General features: G+C 38.4%; 1 protein-coding gene and 1 non-coding gene across 5 annotated transcripts in view; both read right to left on the reverse strand.

Moving 5' to 3' along the window:
• Nucleotides 1–4,921: 4,921 nt before the first annotated feature.
• The window catches only part of Znf143 (zinc finger protein 143), a 63,290-nt gene continuing 43,782 nt past the window's right edge, over nucleotides 4,922–24,429 (reverse strand). For all 4 annotated transcript variants that reach the window (XM_026409573.2, XM_026409572.2, XM_026409576.2 and 1 more), the window contains 2 exons: nucleotides 6,528–6,674; nucleotides 4,922–5,636 (listed from right to left, as the gene is read on the reverse strand). In XM_026409573.2, the coding sequence (XP_026265358.1) occupies nucleotides 5,553–5,636; nucleotides 6,528–6,674 (231 nt within the window). In that variant the 3' untranslated portion in view covers nucleotides 4,922–5,552. The remainder of the gene's footprint in view (nucleotides 5,637–6,527; nucleotides 6,675–24,429) is intronic.
• Nucleotides 23,709–23,841, reverse strand: LOC113197341 (small nucleolar RNA SNORA2/SNORA34 family). The gene has a single exon (XR_003302687.1). It is a non-coding gene; the product is annotated as a small nucleolar RNA SNORA2/SNORA34 family (small nucleolar RNA).

Genomic DNA, 24,429 nt, shown 5'->3' on the forward strand with positions numbered 1-24,429 from the left:
ATCTTTGTTGGTATGTGGTGCTGAGGATCGAACCCGGGCCGCACGAACGCCAGGCGAGCGCGCTACCGCTTGAGCCACATCCCCAGCCCCGAGAGACAACTTTTAATATTTTATTTTTTAGTTTTCAGCGGACACTACATCTTTGTATGTGGTGCTGAGGATCGAACCCAGGCCGCACGCATGCCAGGCGAGCGCGCTATCGCTTGAGCCACATCCCCAGCCCCTTCAGTGCCAAATTTAAAAGCAAATATCAAGAGTATTTAATTCAGCCAGACATGGTGGCACACATCTGTAATACCAGCAACTTGGGAGGCTGAGGCAGAGGATTCCAAGTTCAAAGCCAGCCTCAACAACTTAGCAAGGCCCTAAGCAACTTAGTGAGATCCTTTCTCAAAATAAAAAAGACTAGGATGTAGCTCAGTGGTTAAGCACTCCTAGGTCAACCCCTGATTTAAAAAAAAAAAAAAAGTATTTAACTTATATTTGGAATCACTGAAATAACACAAAATGAGAATTGACTAGAAGAGACATACACAAGTCTGGTTTAGGAAAGCTGGAAGGAGAAGAAGATCCCATCAGAGCCTGCTGAGAACCATCCTGGACATGGGACCTCATAGGTGACTATGGTATTCACAGGTGCTTGTGAGCCTGACATCTGCCAGATTCTCCTTCCTGCCAGGCATCTCTCCTTCCCACAGCACTGCCAAGCCAGTCCAAAGTAAACAGGTTTATCCAAGTATTTTTAAAGCTCAGAGCTGGAATGCTCTTGGAGAAGGGGTATGCTTGAGGCTCAGGGTGGGAATGGCCACCACCACACCCCACTCCACAGGGTTTATGCAGAGGGTGGCAGCAATTGTGGGTAAGGGCAAGAAGTAGGAGGCCAACAGTGGGGAGGTTGTAATGGTGAGAAATCTTCCAGGGAGGCAGCAGGAGTAGGACTGTGTGTGAGCCCAGGCTCCAAGTCTTCAGGACATGCTCCACTATTGCATAGGACTCCACAAAACAAATTCAAAGATAAAACTATTAAGAATTTCAAGATGGTGAGCTGGATTTGTAGCTCAATGGTTGAGTGCTTGCCTAGCATATGTGGGCACTGAATTTGATCCCCAACACCACATAAAAATAAATAAATAATATAAAGAGATTGTGTTCATCCACAACTAAAAAATATTAAAAAAAATTTTTCAAGATGGCAGGCACAGTGTATTAAACCTTAAGTTCAGGGCCCCTCTAAGTACAGGTTCTTATTCAAACTGTACTGATAACACACTCAGGAAGCCAATGGTTGGGCACGGTGGTACTTGGCTACAGTATTTGACAGATCCTTTTATCCCCAGAAGATACCTAAGTACAGAAAGTGCTCCAGTGGAGGGGGTGGAAGAAGCTCACGTGTTCCCTTTTACTCCTTGGCAACAAGCCTTCAGCTGTGCCCCTTGCTTTTCACCTTTTGCTCACTGTTGAGCGATCTGCTCATAGTTGACTGGCCTATTATCTTTTCTGAGAACATACTGGAGTGTAAGTTCATAAATACAGTCAATTTCAACTCTGAAGTTCAGGTAATTTCAACTCTGAAATTCAGTCAATTTCAACAGTTTCCCAAGTTGCTTACCTAGCCCAGGGCTGCCATACAGGGAGGCCGGCTATGATACTGGCCAAGCTTAGTTTGTCCCTGAAAGACTGGGAGATGGGCATGGGGGAAGAAGAGATCTGACTCTCTGGGTAGCTGCTACCTGTAAAGCAATATGGAGGCCATCATTCTCAATATATTTACTAAGTTGGAGGAATGCCGACTGTTGACAATGAGCTTTTTCTTTGTAATAGCCCTAAGTTGTGCCTGGGGTAGGGTAGGGTGTTTTACTTGGACTGAAGGGTTTGCCTTGAGCATTATCTGGATTGTATTGCAGAGGGTTATGCTCCCTGGTTCCATTGTTCAAGTGTAGTCATGTTTCATCAAGTGCCTTTCTGAGATTTTTCAACTTTGGACTTCTTTCCACATCTTGCACTTGAAGAAACCTCAGAGCAGCCTCATTGGTAACTGTCAACACAGCAGCTGGAGTCTGGAGGAAATATACCATCTCACTAATAAGTTGTGGACACCCAGTAGCGGGATATAATCATGTTCATTAAAACTGTTCAACTCAGCCCTCCCCAATCTAACTGGCAAAGGTGCTGAAATCTGAGCAAAGACAGATTAAAGGGCCAAAGGAGGCAGGTAACTTGGGTTTTAGTACTAGAAAGCAAAGCACAATAGCCTACCTGGCCCAGTGGAACAGCTCCCTGACAGTAGTCAGGGACCAACCCTGGTAGGATGGAGCCCCACCCTGTGATTCATAGATTGTGGTCTGTCCCACTATGCTAGCACTTGTTGAGACTCAGGCCTTAAAGTAGTAGTTCTGTGTGTGCTTAAATGTCTCCATCAACAATGAAGGCTGTCATCAATTCGGCAAGACCCCATCTCTAAATAAAATATAAAAAAAGGCTGGGGATGTGGTTCAGTGGTTAAGTGCCCCTGAGTGGTTCAGTCCCCAGTACCAAAAAAAAAAAAAAAAAAAGAATGAAGGCTGGATTTGTAGGCAACTAGGAACTTTTCTAATGCTATACATTTAGGAAGGCTTTGAAGGGAAAGCAACCAATCCTTTCTCTGTCCAACCTTGAAGTGTTTCTCATATTAAATGCCCAAGTCATGACCCCTTTAGCAAGAGTTCAAAGGGCCCAACCAAAGATAAAATTTACATTAAATAAAATAGCACATTTCCCCCTTTGTATTGTAGAGCTTAAAATGAAAAATAACCACATTCCAATGCTCTAGCAAACAATGCTGGGCTTTAAAGGACAGTGCAGGAGTGGCTAATGTAGGACAGCCCTTTACCTTTTTTTTAAAAAAAAATATTAAAAAATTTTTTTAGTTACATTTGGACACAATACCTTTATTTTATTTATAATTATATGATGCTGAAGATCAAACCCAGGGCCTCACACATGCTAGGTGAGTGCTCTGCCGCTGAGCCACAACCCCAGCTCCATACCTTTTCTTTTTACCTTGGTGGATTGAATTTACATCATAAAATAATATCTAAGTGCTCAGGTTATTAGGAAATCAGAAATGGCCAAAATACATCTAGGTAATCTCTGCTACAAATAATCATTTAAGGAGGAAGCTGTGGTGTAGTGAAAAAAATTCTCTGGGTAAATTAGCTTTCTTGGTTGCTCAGTTTCCTTATGTATAAAATGGAGATAGTAAATTCCAAATACCTCACAAGAGGCTGGATGCAGTGGTATGCACCTAATCCCAGCTACCTGGAAGACTGAGGCAGGAGAATTGCAAGTTTGAGGCCAGCTTCAGCAATTTAGCAAGACCCTATCTCAAAATAAAAATCTGAAAGGTCTTAGGATGTATCTCAGTGACATAGAGCCCCTGGGCTCAATCCCCAATATCCCAAAACAAAGCACCCAAATATCTCACAAGGTTGTCATGAGTACATAAAAAATATAGAAAAGTACTTTTTTTGTGTGGGGGGGGTACTATGGATTGAACCTAGGGGCACTTTATCATTGAGCTACATCCCTAGACATTTTTAATTAAATTTGAGACAGGGTCTTGCTAAATTGCTGAGGCTGACTTCAAAATTACAATCCTTAGCCTGAAACTGTAGCTCAGTGGCAGAGCACTTGTCTTGCATGTGTGAGGCACTGGGTTTGATCCTCAACACCGCATAAAAATAAACTAACTAACTAAATAAATAGATAAATAAATAAAAGCATTCTGTCCATCTAAAACTACAAAAAAAAAAAAATTGTGGGCTGGAGTTGTAGCTCAATGGCAGAGCGCTTGCCTTGTGTCCATGTATAACTAAAAAAATATTTTTTTAAAAAATTGCAATCAGGGGCTGGGATTGTGGCTCAATGACAGAGTGCTTGCCTAGCATGCACAAGACACCAAGTTCTTAAACATAAACATAAGATATTGTGTCCACCTAAAACTTAAAAAAAAAAAAAATTGCAGTCCTTCTGCTTCGGTCTCCCAAATTGCTAGAATTACAGTATGCAACACTGAACCCAGTTATATTACTGGTACTTTCTGAAATACTTCCCTACGCACATCAATTTAACAAAATAAATATAAAAGTAAAATTTTAAAAATTGCTGTATTTAAAATTAATAATAAAATTAAGGGTAAACAGGCTTTAAAACAAAAGCATAAGCAAAAATAAATAATTTACACCACCCCACTAACCTAATTTTCATAGTAAAGCCTTTTCCAATTAAAGCACTGGCCACCAGCCTCTGTCAACTTTTTTTTTTTTTTTTTGGTACCAGGAAGTGAACCCAGGGGCACTTAACCACTGAGCCACATTCCCAGCCTGCCCCCCACCTTTAAAAAATTTTTTTTTGGTAGTTGTAGATTTATACCTTTTTCTTTCTTTCTTTATCTTTATGTGGTGCTGAAGATCGAACCCAGGGCCTCACACATGCTAGGCAAGCGCTCTACCACTAAGCTACAACCCCAGTACCCCCAGCCCTTTTTATATTTTATTTATAGACAGGGTCTCACTAAATTGTTGAGGCTGGCTTTGAACTCTGATCCTCCTATCTCAGTGTCCTAAGCTGTTGGGATTACAGGCATGTGCCATGGCATCTGGCTTCTGGTGAAACTTTTGACAATTCATTATTTAAAAAACAAAAACAAAAACACTTGGTAGAGTGCTTGCCTTGCATATACAAGGCCCTGGATTCAATTCCCAGCACCACAAAAACAAATAACCCGCCCAAAACAGTAATAAATGTGTCAAAATACATTCTACTGTCATGTATAACTCATTAGAACACATTTAAAAAAAGTAACAAAAGACTGAACACTAAGTAAAATCTTTAACAAAACCCAAATGCTGGATTTAATGTTTTAATTTTAAATAACCAAACTTTATAATTTTATACATAATCCAATGTAATGCTAATAAAATTAGCATTTAAGCTCCAAGGGTTGGTATGTAACAGGGATGGTCTTCAAACCATGAGATACAAATAAAAATGAACAAGTATATAGTAGAACAAAAACTGCAGACACTCTACTAACTCAGGGAAATATCTGAAGGCTTTACATCCTTTATTGACCATGATGGCTTTTGGAATTATGATTGTTTGACATGTAGAACCTTGACATTTTAGATACAGGCTTTATTTTTTATTTTTTTCACAGTAAGTTAATAATCCATTATAACACTCCGAAAGACTTCACTGGTCTTGCAAGTGGGTTCTAGGAGTTTGTGATCTGATAAAAGAGTAACATGAAAATTGACTGTACTGCCCTAATTTCATACTTCCTTGTACACAATGAATCACTTTGGGAATCTATTCCAAGGGTTATATACACAAAAGTGTCAAGAATAAAATGTTCTCCACTCTTGCATAAAAATGTGTACAGTGTATCAGGAATGGAAAACTTCTGGTTTTCCAGTGCCCGGGCTTCAGGCATTTCTGCTGCCAGAAGATGGGATTTCTGCTGCCACAAGATGAAAGGCTCCTTCTGCTTTATTGCTTCATTGTTTTGAGGATTAGTCATCCAACCCTGGCGTTTCCCCTTGTTGGATCCTAGATGCTATTCTAATGGCTTCTTCCAGAGATGGCTGTTCTCCAAGCTGAAAGAGGAACATACACATCAAACACTTAACAATCCAAAAGCCACAGCCAAGATAATGCTGAAAGAAATGTTATATGCCAGAAGTGAAATGTCTCTCTGTAATTTTAGGGCTTGTTAAAAATATTATTCTGACCTAATCATTTAGAGTACAAAACCAAATTTCTGTGGGGGAGAATAATGCAGTTTGTTTACTTGGGATTTTGATAAACTCTTTATTCATTTCAAGGGACAAAAGATAGTCATCTTGGCCAGTCTGGAGATGAAGAACTTCTCAGACTGTTAGCTTCTCTACCCATAAATTAAAGAAAACTAACCTGGCATGTTGGCTGGCATTTTCTTGAGTGTGTTCCAACCCTTTATCAAGTAAACACATGGAAGAAAATTGTCCCCAAGGAAAGGATATTTGCACCTAGCATCCAGGATTCTAGATTCTCTACTTGAATCCAGTGACTTTTCCCATAGAGTAGCTCCTTGCAGGTCTTCTGACATTACCCACTTTAAAAGGGGGGCAGTACAGGGATTCTCAGAAGACTAATTTAGGATCTGTGTTTATACTAGGTTCACCTCCAAGAGTAGCTCTTAAGAACTTTACAAAATACTGCCTAGTTAGACTTTTATTTTGATAGTAAAGATGGCTGGTTGGGTACACACAGGGAGGGACACACGCCTGAGATATTTTTCTTGCTATAAATTTCTCAAGAATATGCAGAGGTAGTAAAGAACAAAATGGTAGTCTCTTTGAGATCACCTCAGATGTAGAAATTTTCTTAAAGTAAGCTAGGTATACAGATAAGTCTGTGTCCTGCTTTTGTGTGGGTCACATATAAAGCCCAGTGTCCTGGGTTGAGAGCACTGCTGTCAGCTGAAAATAGCCTGTACTTGTACTCACCTGAACTGCAATCTGGGTGCCATTGGATGTTGCCACTAAGGTCAGAGGTCTGGTTTCTGTGGTTACTAAATGATGGCTATGCTGCTGGTGCCCTATTTCTGATGAGGCTGTATGGAATGCTGCCAGGTCTTGAGCAACAATTGCAACCTTAAGTAAAACAAAGCACACATGAAGACTTAAGTCCATGACTCAAATAGGCTGAAGTCCATTTAATGCAAGGAATTGTCTTTAAATTCAAAAGGAAATACTCCTTTCTGATCATAGAATTATGAAGCTATCACTGGAGGAGACCTTATACTATCCATTCTGGATTTTTTTTTTTTTTTTTGTACCAGGGATTGAACTTAGGATTTAATCACTGAACAACATCCCAGCCCCATTTTGTATTTTAACAGGATCTCACTGAGTTGCTTAGCACCTTGCTTTTGCTGAGTCTGGCTTTGAACTCAATCCTCCTGTCTCAGCCTCCTGAGCCGCTGGGATTACTGGCGTGCACTGCCAGGCCTAGCTTGGACTCCTGTCTTGTATTTGAGGAAGTTAAGGCTCAGAGAGAAGGGATTTGTTTACATTTATGAAGTGAACCATTGGCAAAATAGAGTAGAGGACACTGGAGAAGTAGATCTGCTGTGCCAGGGATATGTGGTTGTACTTAGGATCTATTACCTGGAAACAGCTGCTTGGAAAATTATATTGGTAGACTACATTACAAACGTTATTTATTTCTGAGTGTGGATCAGTGGTAGATAATAGACTATTTTCTCCTGTTCACCTGTTTCATTTAAAATTAAATTTCTATTTTTAAAAATATTTATTTTTAGTTGTAGTTGGACACAATACCTTTATTTCACTTATTTAAATTTTTTATGTGGTGCTGAGGATCAAACCCAGGGTCTCGGCACGTTTGAGGCAAGTGCTCTAGTGCTGAGCCAAACCCCAGCCCCTAAATTTCCATTTAACTAGGAAAACTGGAAGAACCAATAGTATTACTGATGAACAACATCACTTCTTATACTCAAATTTCTGTTGTGTGGATTGAACCAGGGGACACTTTGCCACTAAGCCACATCCCCCGCTCTTTTTATTTTTTAAGACAAGGTCTCTTTAAGTTGTTTAGGGCATCACAAAGTTGCTGAGGCTGGTTATGAATTGTGATCCTGCTGCCTAAACTTCCTGAGTCACTGGGATTTCGGGTGTCTGCCACTGAACCCATTTTAAATTTCCAATCTAAATTTCCCATTTTAGATTCCATAGAACCTTTTGATATTCCTCCTGAAGCCTCTGGCCAAATATGTTAACAGTGCTTGTGTAACTCTTACACTACAAATGTATTAGCTTTTCTCTTTTTGAGACAGGGTTTCTGTAAATGACCGAGGCTGACCTTGAACTTGTGATGATCCTCCTGCCTCAGCTTCCTGAATAGCTGGAATTACAGACTTGCTCACAGAACCTGGCATAAATACAACTTCTTTTTAAATTTTATTTATTTGGTGCTGGAGATTGAACCCAAGGGTGCTTTACCACTGAGCTACATCCCCAGTCCTATTTTAATTTCTGAGACAGGGTCTTGCTAAGTTGCTTAGGATCTAAGTTGCTGAGGCTAGCCTCAAACTTGAGATCCTTATGCACCACTCTGTCTTGTTAATGTAGCTTTTAAAAATGTATATGATATAGAAAATGATAAAAACTACTTTTGTTACATGATATTCTGAAATTTCTAGGCTAGTGTGTAGTTCATATCAGTAGAACATTTGATTAGCATGTACTAGGTACTGGATTAATCCCCAGTACTGAAAAATAAATAAATAAATAAACAAACAAACAAACAAATAAATAAATAAATAAATAAGATTTCTTCAGCCAAATTCAGAGAAAGAAACAGATTAAAAATTTAAATTGTTCAACCACAAGACTGGGATCCTAGTTAGAATATACCCTATGTTTGTATAAATATGTCAAAATATACTCTACAGGCATGTATATCTAAAAAAGAACAAATAAAATTTTTGAAAAGTAAAATTGCTGTTTTACTTGGCAATTAATCTACTAAAAATGGTACATTTTTAAGCAAATAGATATTTAGCTTTGATCAATTCCACTAATGTTCAAAAAACAGCAAAAAACAAAAACTAGATTTCAGTTCACCAATAGCATAGAGGCCTATACTGTTTGTTTGTTTTGTGAGGTGTACCTAGGGCCTTCTACATGTTAGGTAAGTGCTCTACCACTAAGCCATCCCCTGGAGTAGTTTAAACTAGACTAAACCTCCTGAAGATAACAATTATGAACTCTTGACAAAAATATAAAAAAGCAAATTTGAAGGTACTGAAGAACAATGAAAAACAAGAAAAATAACTAGAGAGGATCCTCAAAAGAAGAGAATCACCTGGGTTACATCTATGCTTTAGATAGATTTTCCTCTGAAGATGCGAACCATCTTTTTGACATGGAGTAACTTAGGGTATAATGGAATCCAAGGCTTCCAGAATAGCTGCACGTTGAGAGGGATACGTAAGAAGGGATTAACTAGAGAGAGGACCCTCAAATCTACTTTCCTCAAATCCTTAAGACCTATAAAACCACAAATATGTGCAGTTTGCAGTAAAGTCCCAATAAACAGTAGCTGACTCTGGGCCTAAGGGAAATGATTCTGAGTTTGTAAACTCAAATTGACATGAAGGAAAGCCACTGGAAATGATTAATTAGTTAATAAATACAAAGTATTATGTTCTTACCTATCTGTAACATAACTTAGAAGATTAACTGCTTAATGCCAAAATACCATATAGGGCTGGGTGTGGTGGCACACACCTATAATCCCAGCAGCTCGGGAGGCTGAGACAGGAGGATCTCGGGTTGAAAGCCAGCCTCAGCAACAGCGAGGTGCTGAGCAACTCAGACCCTGTGTCTAAATAAAATACAAAATAGGGCTGGGGATGTGGCTTAGTGGTTTCATGCCCCTGAGTTCAATCCCCGATACCCCCACCAAAATAAAAATAAATAAATAAAAATCTGGGGCTGTAGCTCCGTGGTAGAGCACTTCCCTGTATGAGGCACTGGATTTGATTTTCAGCACTGCATATAAATAAATAAAGGTCCATCAACAACTAAAATAATAATATTAATAATAATAAGACTAGCACTATTATCTATTTTTAAAAAACTTGAAATCATAATAAAATTCCTCCAAAAGGAAAAACTCTGGGCTCAGATGATGTCACTAATTCTATTGAACTTTTAAGGAAAAAAATAATGCTAACCTTACACAAACAGAAAATTGTACTGAAGTAATCACTTCTCAACTTGTTTTGTAAAGCTGGCACAGCTTTGATTTGGAAATAGATGAACTCACAGGGAAAAAAAATTGTAAACATGAACATCAACATACAAATTTTCAAAAAATTTTAACAAAATATTAGCACAGTGTTATAGACATAAGCAAATTGTTATTGTTTTCCATAGTAGCTGTGACTTTTCTATGTACTGGGAATTGTGCTTTTTGTGTATGTATGCTGCTGGGAATTGGAACCCAGGGCCTAGTACATGCTAAGCAACTGCTTTACCACTATGCTACATCCTCAGCCCTTTTTATTTTATTTTGAGACAGGATCTTACTAAGTTGCTAAGGCTGGCCTCAAGCTTGCAATCCTCCTGCCTCAGCCTCCTAAATCACCGAGACTACAGGTATGTACCACCACATCCAGCATGGCTGTGCCATTTTACATTCTTACTAGTGATACTTAAAGAGTTCCAATTTCTTTATATCTTTGCTAACATTTTTTTTTTTTGCAGGGGGTGGGGTTGTATAATAGACATCCTAATGGGGTGACATAAAAGTTCACTTTAATTTTGATTTGTAGTTCCCTAATGATTGATATTGAACATCTTTTTATGAATTTCTTGGCCTTTTTTTTTTATGTCTACTTAAGTTCTTTGCTCATTTTTAAGTTGGGGTTTTTAGTGTTGTTGTGCAAATCAGAGATATGATTTGCAAGTATTTTGTAGGCTATCTTTTCACTCTCTTGGTAATATCCTTTTTTTAAAAAAAATATTTTTTTAGTTGTACATGGACACAATACCTTTACTTATTTTTATCTGGTGCTTAGGATCGAACCCAGTGCCTCACATGTTCAAAGCGTATGCTCTACCACTGAGCCACAACCCCAGCCCTTGGTAATATCCTTTTGATGCACAAAAACTTTTTTCTTTCCAGTGCTAGAGATTGAGCCATGTTAGGCAAGTGCTCTACTGCTGAGCTACACTTTGATGAAACACAATTTATCTATTTTTTCCCCTTTCATTATCTATGCTTTTAATGTCATATAAGAAATCACTGCCTAGTCCAAGGTCATGAAGATTTTCATCTATTTTCCTCTTAGAGTTTTACAGTTTTTGCTCTTAAATTCAGATCTTTGATCCACTTTGAATTATTTTTTGCACATGGCATAAGGGCACAATTTCATTCTTTTGCATGTGGATATCCAATCTTCCCAGTACCATTTGTTGAAAAGACTATCCTTACTCCATTGAATGGTCAGTTAAAAAAAAAAAAAATATATATATATATATATATAAACTGTGGATGGACATAATACCTTTATTGTATTTATTTTTATGTGGTGCTGAGGATCAAACCCAGAGCCTTAACACTTGCTAGGCAAGTGCTCTATTACTGAGCCACAACCCCAGCCCTCAATTTTTAAAAAAAATATTTATTTTCTTTTTTAGTTGTAGGTGGACACAATACCTTTATTTTATTTTTATGTGGTGCTGAGGATTGAACCCAGTGCCTCAGGTGCCAGGAGAGTGCTCTACATTTGAGCCACAACCCCAGCCCTGAATGGTCAATTTTTAAGCAGAGACAGGGGGTATAACTCAGTGATAGAGTGTGCTTAGCATAAAGAAATGGGTTTGCTCCTATGCACTAACCCAAAAAAATTAAGAATGAGAAATTCAATAGTGGGAGGGGAAGGGGGAGAGGAAAAGGAGGGGACTGAGTCAGGAAGGACTTCCCAATATATATAGAAACAGCTTTAGCCAATTTAAGGATTAAAATAATTCACAGGTTATGTCCAAACATCCCAGAAGCCAACATTTGCCCAAAGACCTACCGCTGCAGCCGCTGCAGCAGCCAAAGGAGTAGTCCTTAGGTGAAACCCCCACCCCTTGTGTTATTTTCTTTTGCTGGAAACTGCCTGGTTTCATTCCAGCTTTCAAAACCTCATCTCCTGATTAGTTTCCATACTCACAAGTCTATAGACAATCTACATAAGAATGCTTGCCTTAGGGTCTGGACTTGCAGTTGGTACAAGGTATATTTACCCAAGCTGGGTTATAAACCCATCCTGGAATCTTTGAACCAAGGAAATGACTGCAAACTGATTATTAGGTGGGACCTCCTGTTCACAAGATAGCCTGAAGGCAAGTACCTGTGCTTTGTTTTGGTCTCTTTTTAAAAATAAAGGTATAATTAGCATATAGTAAAAAAGGAATGAAAAAAGTGGACAGATGTTAGGTAGTCTGTTGAATTCTGACACTTAGATACATCTCTAAAACCACTACCTAAAACAAAATCTGGAGTAATTTTTTCATATTCTATTTAATCAATTTCCCTCCAAAATGGATTAATTCTGTCTGTCCATAGTTCATATAATCATACAATATGTATCCTAGTGGAATTGCTGTGTTATAGAATAGAGATGTTTGACTTTATTGATTCTTTAGTACTAGGGATTCAACCCAGGAGAACTTATCCACCGAGTTTCATCCCCAGCCCCTTTGGTCTTTTATTTTGAGACAGGGTCTCACTAAATTGCTGAGGCTGGCCTCTAACTTGCAATTCTCCTGCCTCAGCCTCCCAAATTACACATGTGTGCAATGGCTCCTGCCAATAGAATCATACGATATGTGTTCTAATTGGAGTTGCTGAATCAAAAAGTACAGAGTTCTTTGATTTTATAAGAAACTACCAAATGACTCAGATGGATGTTTTATTTTATCCTCCCACTAGCTGCTTCACATCCTTGTCAACATTTGGTTTTAGATTTTAGCCACTGTCTTGGGTCTAAGATGGTATCTCATAGTGATTTTTAATTTGCTGTTTCTTCCCTCCATCCCTTCCTTTCCTTCTGTGCTGGCGATCAAACCCAAGGTTTCTGCTAGATAAGTGCTCTACCCTTACCCCCTTATTTTGTATTTCTTTGATGAACAAAAATGTGGAGCATTTTTTTTTTTTTTGCATTATAGGTCATACATAGACCATATCTTCTTTGGGGATAAGTCTGTTCAAATAAAGAATATAAATAGAATGATCTGTACATTTAAAAATTTAGCAGGTGTGCCTGCAGGTGCCATAATGTCAGTGACTTGGGAAGCTAAGGCAGGAGGATCACAAGTTCCAAACTCAGCAAGGCCTAAGCAACTCAGCAAGACCCTGTCTCATAAAAAATAAAAAAGGCCTGAGGATGTGGCTTAGCGGTTAAGAGTCCCTGGTACAAAAAAAAAAAAAAAAAAAAAAAGTTTAAAAAGTTTTCAGTTTTGTTCATTTTTAAGGGGCTGTTCATCTTTTTATTGTTGATTTGTAGCTGTCTGTTATTTATTATACACACACACACACACACATATAAAAAAATAATCTTTTCCCTGTCTGAGGGATATCTAATCCTTACCTTACATTGCCTTAGTGAGCAGAATTAACTCTAAGTCCAATGTATCTGTTTTTTTTTTTTCTTTCCTTTTGTTAGTGCCTCTTATATTCTGTTCAAGAAATCTTTACCCTGAGGTTCAAAAATATTTGCCTCTCTTCTAGAAGTTTTATGATTCTGAGTTTTGCATTTCAAGGTATATAAGACCTCCAACTTTGTTCTATTTGGGAGGCTAAAGTGAGAGAATTTCTTGAGCCCAGGAGTTAAGAGAATTGCCTGGGCAACAGCAAGATTCTGTGTCCCTGTCTCAAAAAAAAAAAAAAAAAAAAGAAGAAGAAGAAAAAGAAAAAAAGATTGTTTTGGCTTTATAGGTTCTTTTGCATTTTCATGTGAATTTTTAAAATCAGCTCAACTCATCTAAGCCAGGTGTGGTATCCCATACCTGTAATCCCAGTGACTCGGGGCTAAAGCAGGAAGATTGCAAGTTTGAGGCCAACCTGGCCAATTTAGTGAGATTCTGTCTCAAAGAAAATAAAAAGGGCTGAGGGTATAGCTCAGTGGTAGAGTTCTAATCAAGCATGCAGGAGGCCCTGGTTCAATCCCCAGACTGCAAGGGATATACTGTTCAGGCAGTTCTGGGAACCATGACCCAGCTTTTGAATATGAATCTTGGAGGTCAGTAGGTCCGAGCTGACTCAGAGACATTTCTTCCACAGAGGACTAGAGTGTGGACTAGCTGGGTGTGTATGGCTTTGTCTGTGTTTCTCTTTTGGGTTTGGGCATACATCTTGTCTCACTGAATGAAAATTCTGTGGGCACAGACTGTCCTTTTCACCATTTTGCTCCTTGTATGTCGCATGCAGCTGATGCTCAATAAACACTCATTGAAAGACTATGTCCAAGGATTCTCTCTAGGCTCCCTAAAAGCTCTCTCTGGATGAGTCCACTTCAATCTTTTTTTTTTCTTTTTTTTTTTAACTAGGGATTGAACCCAGAGGTACTTAACCACTGAGCCACATCCCCAGACCTTTTTATATTTTATCCTGAGACAGGGTCTCTGTGAATTGCTTGGGGCCTTGCTAAATTGCTGAGGCTGGCTTTAACTCACAATCCTCCTGCCTTAGCCTCCCAAGTCTCTGGGATTACAGTATGTGCCACTGTGCCTGGCATTCATTTCAATCTTTTTTAAAATTTTGTTTTGGTGGTGCTAGAGATTGAACCCAGGGCCTTGTGTATGCAAGACAAGCACTCTACCAACTGAGCTATATCCCCAACCTTCCATTTCAATCTTAATAGTAAGAAATAGATAAACAAGATGGTGAAATACAAGTACCCTCCATGTGACTCTTCGAGTGAGAGGAGTCAAGATAACAAAGGAGAAACCATATACTGAGGAGAGTAAGAAAAGAAGAACATTGAGAACCAATACACAGTGATAGGAAACCTAAACAACAAGGTTTAGGAGAACTGGAAAGATTTCAACCCTGGTTCCCTGGCTAGGGATAGGGAGCCCAACACTGCAAACAACCTGGATAATAACAGCAGACCAGCAGTCCTAACTGTAGGAGAGATCCATGATTCTTACAAACTTTAAACCCGTTTTGGATATTTGGTCTGAAAGTGATTCCTCCAGCACAACAAGCTAGCTTACATTACATTATCACATCAGTCAGCAAACTCTGAGTGCTATAACCAGGAGCCATCTGGAGAAGGGTCCTGTAGGGACTAAACTGCTCTAGGGATCAGCAAACTTGGAACAATTCTGAGTTCCTTGGGATACCCTATGCTTTGACTAGGTGGGAGGCAGTCATGCAAGACAGTCATGGTTTGGGAGAATAACACAAACCTGAGAGGTTTAAACAGCTGGAAACACAGCCTATGATGGGGAAGGGAATAGAGGGCACAGTAGTTTGTAATTCTACCCTCTGTGATAAGGAGCAAGACCAGTTTCATGTGGTTTCACAAGGGGGCCAGGTCCAAGAACTCAGAGACCAATGCTACAGAGAACTATAAGACGAAAGCTAGCAAATTGTTCGATTCCTGTGCCTCTATTGAGTATAAAACTTGGGAGTCTGATTGCTCCCCCAACTCCTGGAGGCATTTCCAGGGATGTGCCATGGTTTGATTATTAACCATCTCCCCAGATGCACAGACTAGAAACCTCTGGACTGACATGGTCCACATACCACTGAATCTTAGTCAGCAAGAAGGGCTCATGGTAACCCCAATGTTCACCATACCCATGGGTAAAACATAAAAGTTTCCAGAGAGAATATAGCACTGTGCAGTCAATATTTCCTCAACCTGCCCAGTGAGAAACTTAGGTCACAGCCTGCATACTGCCCGATCTTGTTTTCATATGAGCTGAGAGGAACACGACAGGCTTGAGCTGCGGCACCCTGGCCCTCATACCTAGCAGAAGACCTGGAAACATCAGAAGACCTGGAAAGAAGTATCAACAATCCAACCACCTCAGCTGGGAGGAATTTTTGACTCTTTTCCTCTGTCCCCATCTATCCTTTTATATTATTGTTTAAATTTTTCTATTTTTTCTTATTTTAATGCTTTGAGTTTTTTTCTCACTTTTTCCCTCAAAACCTTCTTCTTTCTTCTCTTCTTCTGTTTCCTCCTCTTTATTATTCTCTTTTTCTTCTTCTACTTCTTTTTTTTTTTTTTTGGTGGGGGGGAGGGTGTAGTGGAGATCAAATCCAGGACCTCACACATGCTAGGCAAGTGCTGTACTACTGAGCTACGTCCTCAATCCTTAAGTCATTCCATTTTAATTAATTAATTAAATTATTTTTGGTACTAAGGGTTGAACCCAGGGATGCTTAACCACTAGCCACATCCCCAGCTCTTTTTATTTTATTTAGAGACAGGGTCTCACTGAGTTGCTTAGGGGCTTGTGAAGTTGCTGAGGCTAGCTTTGAACATGCAATCCTTCCTCAGCCTCCCAAGCCACTGGGATTATACGCATGTGCCAGTGCACCCAGCTTTATTTTGTGTTGATATTGGTTTTTGGTAAGTTACTCAGGCTGGCCTCAAACTTGTGAGTCTCCTGCCTCAGCCTATTAAGTAGCTGGGAATACAGGTGTGTATCACCATGCCTGGCCTTTTTTATTGTTATCTTGACTTGTTTTTTACTGTATTTCTATATTTAGATTATTTTTATGTTGTTGTTACTGTTTTTGTTCTCTTCTTTCTGAATGGTCCTAGGTATTGAGTCTGGAACCTTGAACACACTTGATAGGTACTTTGTCACTGGGCCACATCCTAGCCCAACTGGGAGAAACTGTACCTTACTCAAGCCGTGACCATGTCCCAATCAAACCTTGGCAAATACTTCAACTTAAAGAAGACCTGGTACCAAGTAGGAATGGCTAAGTAGGTCCATAAGCTCATTCACCTTCAGCAAAGAGAAGTAAAACAACTGTTGTGGATATCACATCCAAGAGGGACCTCAACTTAGGTTGTTCCCATACCCTGTTGACAAGACTGTAAGAATAACCATGGAGGGTACACCCCATATACTCATCTTTCTACAACACACCTGCCTGAACTACTAGAAGGACCCTACTCTTGGGAGCCTACAAAGAAAATGAATCCCTCACGCTCCGATATAGTACACACTGTGTCAAAACCCACTAATAACAGCCAAAGAAGCCATAAGGAAATTATAAAGTCCATTTGCAATCAAACTCAACACTACTCAACAAACTGAAATGCCAGGACTCACTGTCAAGAGAAGGCTGCTCACTAAGAGGAGGCTCACATAAAATTAGAATAGATATCTATCCCAACAGATGCTTAAATCTCTACACAAAAACATACAATGTGAAAAAAAACAGGACAACTCAACAACTCCAAAAATTCATAACTCTTTAATAACTGTCCAAAGGTAATGAAGGGGTGAGATGCTGGACAAAGAATTCAAAAGAATGATTTTAAAATGATTAATGAGCTGGGTGCATTGGCGCACACCTCTAATCCCAGCAGCTTGGGAGGCTGAGGCAGGAGAATCACAAGTTCAAAGCCAGCCTCAGCAACAACAGCGAGGCACTAAGAAACTCAGTGAGACTGTCTCTAAATAAAATATAAAATAGGGTTGGGGATGTGTCTCAGTGGTTGAGTGCCCCTGAGTTCAATGCCCCGTACCCCCTGTATCCCCTCAGCTAAAAAAAAACAAACAAAAAAACAATGATTAATGAATTGAAAGATGATACAAATAGGGGCTGGGGGCTGGGGTTGTAGTTCAGTGGTAGAGTGCTCACCTAGCATGCATGAGGCACTGGGTTCGATCCTCAGCACCACATTAAAAAAACGTAAAATATATTGTGTCCACCTAAAATTTAAAAATATATATATCTTTTTTTAAAAAAGAAAAAAGATGATACAAATAAACAGCTGAACAAATGAATTAAGGAAAACGGTGTAGGGTACAAAAGAACAATTCAATAAATAAAAAGAATTTCTGAAAAAGAACCAAAGAGAAATCTTGGAAACAGATCTCAATAAGTCAAATAAAAAGCTTAGTTGAAAATCTCATGAATAAACTAGATCAAGTAGAAGAAAGAATATCAGAACTTAAAGAAAATAAGCATATTTAGACAGTAATGAACAAAGTAAGAATGAACAGAACATGCATAAAGAGAGAGTGTGAGAGAGAGAGAGAGAGAGAGAGAGAGAGAGAGAGAATTTTTAATATTTATTTTTTTAGTTCTCGGCGGACACACAACATCTTTGTTGATATGTGGTGCTGAGGATCGAACCCGGGCCGCACGCATGCCAGGCGAGCGCGCTACCGCTTGAGCCACATCCCCAGCCCTAATGGACATCATTAAAAATCAAGCACAAATATAAATAGAATAGTCGAGGTAGAAGTATAGTTTAAAGGCCTCAAAAAAAATTCCTAAATCTTTTGAAAGATATAGACATGGAGGGATAGAAGGCATTTAGAACCCCAAACAGACATGACCAGAAAAGAACTGCTTTATGATATATTGTAGTTGAAGTGCCAAAAGCATAGAACAAAGAAATAATAATAAAAGCTGTGAGAGAAGCACCAAGTCATATATAAAGGCAGACTTATCAGAATAACAGCAGATTTCTCATCAGAACTGTAACGGGTAATAGGGCACAGAATCATGTATTTTAATCCCTGATAGTAAATAAATGTGAATGTAGATTACTACATCCAGCAAAGTTTCCTTCAGAATTAAAGAAGAAATAAAGACTTTTCACTACAGGAATTCATGACTACTGAACCAGCATTACAAAAGATACTTAAGAGGAAGAAAGATAAACAATCACAAACTAATGGGATGGGGCTGGAGATGTGGCTCATGTGGTAGCTCGATCTCCTGGCATGGGTGTGGCCCAGGTTTGATCCTCAGCACCACATACAAAGATGTTGTGTCTGCCAAAAACTAAAGTGTAAATAATATAAAAAAAAAAGAAAAAACAAACTAATGGGAAAGGATAAATGTCATTAGAAGAGTACAGCAGTAAATGAGAATTAGCAAAGAATCAAACATTAGAATAACAAAACAACAGGAATTATACACACTCTTTAATAATAACCCTTAATATAAATGGTCTTATTTCTCCAATTAAAAGATGCAGACTAGCTGATCAAATTATTTAAAAAAAAATAAAAATAAAAAGGCCCACTGTATGCTGTAATGCCTCTCTGTAATCCCAGCTACTTGGGAAGTTAAGGCAGAGTGATCACTAGATCTCAATTCCAACCCAGGAATCTTACGGAGGCTCTCTCAAAATAAAACATAAAAAGGGCAGGTGATATAGCTCAGTGGTAGAGGACCTCTGTATTCAGTCCCTAGTAGTGACAACAAAACAAAATACACGATCATCTTAACAGATGCAGAAAAAATCTTTGATGAAATCCAACATCCCTTTATGTTAGCCCTGAGTAAATCAAATAAAGGATCATACTTCAACATAATAAAGGCTGTGTGTGACAATCCCCCAGCCAACACCATACTAGAATGGGGAAAAACTGAAGCATTTCCTTTATAATCAAAAATAGCACAAGGGCACAAGCTTGTAATTTCAGCAACCCAGGAAGCTAAGGCAGGAGAATTCCAAGTTCCAGGCCAGTCTCAGCAATTTAGGTCCTAAGCAACTTTTTGAGACCCTGTCTCAAAATGAATAATATAAATAAAAAAGGGATGAGGCTGTAGCTCAGTGGTAAAGAACCCTGGGCTTTCAACTTTTAGCACCAAAAAAAAAGAGTAAGTGTGTCCACTTTCACCACTCTTATTCAATATATATAGTACTTGATATTTCAGCCAGAGCAATCAGACCAGAAAGGAAGAAAGAAAAAAAGCGGATACAAACAGACAAGGAGGAAGTCAAATCATCCCTGTTTGCAGATGATTGAATTCTATACTTAGAAAATCCTAAGGATTCCACCAATGACTCTTAGAACTGATACAAAAATTCAGCAAAGAATCAATATACAAAACCAATATACAAAACTCAGGCCAGATACAGTGGCACATCCCTGTTATCTCAGCAACCCAGGAGACCAAGACAGGAGGATCACAAGTTTGAGGCTGGCCTCAACAACTTAATGAGGCTCTCAGTAATATAGTGAGACCCTGTCTCAAATTTAAAAAGGGCCAGGGACATGGCTTAGTGATAAAGTTTCCCTGAGTTAAATCCCAGTACCAAAAACAAAAATCAGTAATTTTTCTATACACCAATAATGAATTACCAGAGGGGGGAAAAATCAGGTAAACAATCCCATTCACAATATCACCCCCACACCAAAATATAAAAATACCTAGGAATAAGCCTAACCAAAGAAGTGAAAAACTTCTACAATGGAAGTTATAAAATGAAAAAGAAGTTGAAGAAAGACACCACAAGATGGAAAGACTTCCCACGATCATAGATTGGGAGAATTAATATTGTTAAAATGGCCATACTGGGCTGGGGTTGTGGCTTAGCAAAGGAGCACTCGCCTACCATGTGTGAGGCCCTGGATTCAATCCTCAGCAAAAATAAATAAATAAAATAAAGGTATTGGGTTCAACTACAACTAAAAAATATTAAAAAAAAAAAAAAAAAAAGGCCAACTGTGGAGTTGGTAAGTATGCCCAGGCCAAACAATGAGGTTGAATACATGGGTAGCGGCTCCAAAAGAGTTCCGAGTTTCTACTGCACATGCTTAAAATATCTTAAGGGTCTAGATGTACATTCTCTACTCATTGAACTTATCCAGGTGAATGAAGCAACAAGATGGGCTGCTACACTTACAAAGTGCATGGTCAGATTAACTCATACATGAGCTCCCCTGACACATCGAGATGATCTTTACTGAAAAGGAATAAATTGTTCCTAAGCCAGAAAAGGCTGCACAAAAGAAAAAGATCCCCGAAGAAACAAAAACTCATGGCACTGGAATAAATTCAGCATAAAACAAATGCAAATAAAAGTTTAAAAAAAGTCACACTATTGAAAAGTAACTACAGATTCAGTCAATCCCCATCAAAACATCAATGACAGGGCTGGAGTTATGGCTAAGTGGTAGAGTGCTTGATGCATGAGGCACTGGAGTTCAATCCCCATATCACATTTAAAAAAACAAAATGCTAAACAAAATAAAGGTATATCCATCTACAACTAAAAATATTTTTTTAAAAAATTACATTCTTCATAGGAAAATTAAAAAAAAATTAATCCTAAAATTATAAGGAAGAACAAACTCTGAAAAGCCAAAGAAATCCTGAGCACAAAACAAGATAATGCTGGAGGTATCATAATATCTTATTTCAAAATATACTTTGGCGTCACAATAACCAAAACAGCATGGTCTTGGCATAAAAACAGATATGTACCACCAGGTGCAGTGACACACACCTATAATACCAGTGACTCAGGAGGCTGAGGCCCTAAGCAACTTAGTAAGATCCTGTTTCAAAATAAAAAATAAAAAATGTCAGGGATGTAGTTTTGTGGTAAAGCACCCCTGGGTTCAAGCTCTACTATAAAACAAAACAAACAGAAAACAGACATGTAAACCAAAATACAAAAAAGGAGCCAGAAATAAACCCACACATCCACAACCATCTGCTTCTCAAAAAAATTACCAAAAGCATGTTAGAAAAAAGATAGCCTCTTCAACAAATGGTGCTGGGAAAACTCTGGAAATCCACATGTAGAAGACTGAAACTAGATCTCTATCTCTCACCCTAAAATGAACATAACGGTGGCACACATCTATAATCCCAGCAGCTCCGGAGGCTGAGGCAGGAGAATGGGGAGTTCAAAGCAGACCTCAGCAACTTAGTGAGACCCAAAGCAACTCAGCTACTCAGCAAGACCCTGTCTCTAAAATTTAAAAAAAAAAAAAGGAAAAAAGAAAGAAAAAGAGAAAGGATCAAAGGCCTTAATGTAACACCTGAATCTGATATTGGAAAAAAAACATATGGGAAACATTTCAAGATACTGGCATAGGAAGTACTGAATAAGACAGTAAATAAAAGCAATAATTGACAAACCAAATTACATTGAGTTAAAAAGCTTCAGCAAATGAGAGGAAACAATCAACAGAGTAAAGAGACAATCTACAGAATAGGAGAACATCTTTGCTAGTATTCATGTAATTGAGGATTAATATCCAGAATATATTAAAAAACCCTCAAAAATTTAATAATGAAAGAATAATCCAATCAATAAATGGACAAATGACCCAAATAGACAGTTCTCAAAAGAAGATACACAAATGGCTAATAAATGTGAAAAAATGCTCAATATCTTTAGCCATTAGAGAAATGTAACTGGAAGTATGCCGAAGCCAGCATGATGATGCATGCCTGTAATCCCAGCAACTCGAGGTTGAGGCAGGAGGATCCTGAGTTTGAAGCTAGCATGGGAAACTGAGCAAGACCCTATCTGAAAATAAAAAATAAAAAGGGCTGAGGATATGACTCAATGGTAGAGCTCCCTGGGTTCAATCCCCAGTACCCACAAACAAAACAAAACAAAACAAACTAATGCTGGTGAGGATGTGAAGAAAAAGGAACCTTTATATGTTTCTGTTGGTGGGAATGTAAATTAGTACAGCCGCTATTGAAAACACTATGGAAGTTCCTCAGAAAACTATTCAGCTATACCACTCTTGGGGATATACCTGAAGGAAATGAAGTCAGCATACAAAAGAGATCCCCCTGCGGGACTGGGATTGTGGCTCAGTGGTAGAGCACTTGCCTAGCATGTGTGAGGCACTGGGTTCGAGTCTCAGAACTACATATAAATAAATGAATATTTATTGGGGCTGGAGATGTGGCTCCAGCGGTAGTGCGCTTGCCTGGCATGTGCGGGGTGCTGGGTTTGATCCTCAGCACCACATTAAAAAAAATAAATAAATAAAGATATTGTGTCCACCAAAAACTAAAAAATAAATATTAAAAAATTCTCTCTCTTGGGCTGGGGATGTGGCTCAAGTGGTAATGTGCTCACCTGGCATGCGCGGGTACTGGGTTTGATCCTCAGCACCACATAAAATAAAAAATAAAGATGTTGTGTCCACCAAAAACTGAAAAATAAACATTACAAAAACATTCTCTCTTGGGGCTGGGGATGTGGCTCAAGCAGTAGCGAGCTCGCCTGGCATGCGTGCGGCCCGGGTTCGATCCTCAGCACCACATACCAACAAAGATGTTGTGTCCGCCGAGAACTAAAAAATAAATATTAAAAAAATCCCCCCCTCCCTCCCTCCCTCTCTCTCTCACCTCTCTCTTTAAAAAAAAAAAAAAATTCTCTCTTTAAAAAAATTTTCTCTCTAAAAAAATAAAGGCCCATCAACATCTTTAAAAAGTCTTAAAAAAAAAAGAGAGAGAGATCCCTGCATATCCATTTATTATAGCCAAGACATGGAATCAACCTATGTGCCAATCAATAGATGAATGGATAAAATAATATGTATATATACACAATGGGGTATTTAAAATAAAGTCTCATAGAAAAGAATGAAATCCTGTCATCTGTAGCAAAATGGATAGAAATGGAGACCATCATGTTAAGTGAAATAAGCAAGACAGAAAAGGACAAGTATTGTTACATGTCTTCTCTCATATGTGAAGACTAAAAAGAAAAAATAAATAATCTGTAAATAGAAGAGGGATTATTAAGGAAGAGAAGGGGGAAGAGGGAGAGAGAAGATGAGAATAGTAGGGAAGGTAGATACAATAAAAGCATGATATATGCATGTATGGAAATGACACACTGAAACTCATTGATTTGTAGAATTAAAATGTGTTAATAGTTATAATAAAAACAGGAAAAATGTGAGTTTATTTATTTTTTTGTGGAACTAGGGATTACACTCTACCACTAAGCTACTGCCCCAACCCTTTTTATTTGCATTTATTTATTTATTTTAATAGATTTAAGAGCATTATACTTCTAATGAACAATTAAATCAGGAAAATAGAGATAAATATTGTATTGATATTTGGGAATCCCAGTATTAAGACCACAAATAAGTCTTAGCCCACATCTACTTCCAATGACTCAGATTTTCTTTCTAATGAACTGATCATTACATTTCCAAATTTCTGAAATGGCCAACAGACAACAGAAAGACATTTGTTTAGGCTCTTGCTCGGAACAGTTTCAACAAACTGCTAGTCTTGATTTAGAGACAAATTATTTTTAATTTTGAGACAGGGTCTCACTGAATTTCCCAAGCTGGCCGTGAACTTGCAATCCTCCTGCCTCAGTCTCTTGAGTTGCTGGTGTGCACTATCAGCCCAGCTTAGTGTTAAAAGTTTAAAAAACAAGATGCAGAAAAGTATCTTAACTTAAAAAAAAAAAAAGAAAGAAAGAAGGGAAGACAACTATTTATTTGTATATGCTTAAAGAATTACTGGAAGAACACATCAAAGGTTAATAAAAGTGAATTATCTGTAGGGGCAAAAACTGAGTAGATAAGAGGCAGGGATGGGAGGAGACTTTTCACTGTACACCTGTATATATATTTTTGTCCTTTTTTTTTTTTTTTTTTTGTATGTGTGTGTGTGTAGTACTGGAGGTGGAACCCAGGGCCTCATGCATACTAGGCAAGGGCTCTACTACTGGCTCTACCCTGTCCCTATTTTTTTTTTAATTATGTGAGTATATTAACACCTAGAAAATTTAATAAAGTAAAAATAAGTAAATTTTGCAAATGAATTAATTTCTTGAGTATATGATGATGATGATGGTGATAAGAGCTACCAGTACAGAACATACAG

Source organism: Urocitellus parryii, chromosome 4, assembly GCF_045843805.1.
Source record: "Urocitellus parryii isolate mUroPar1 chromosome 4, mUroPar1.hap1, whole genome shotgun sequence".
Taxonomy (NCBI): domain Eukaryota; kingdom Metazoa; phylum Chordata; class Mammalia; order Rodentia; family Sciuridae; genus Urocitellus; species Urocitellus parryii.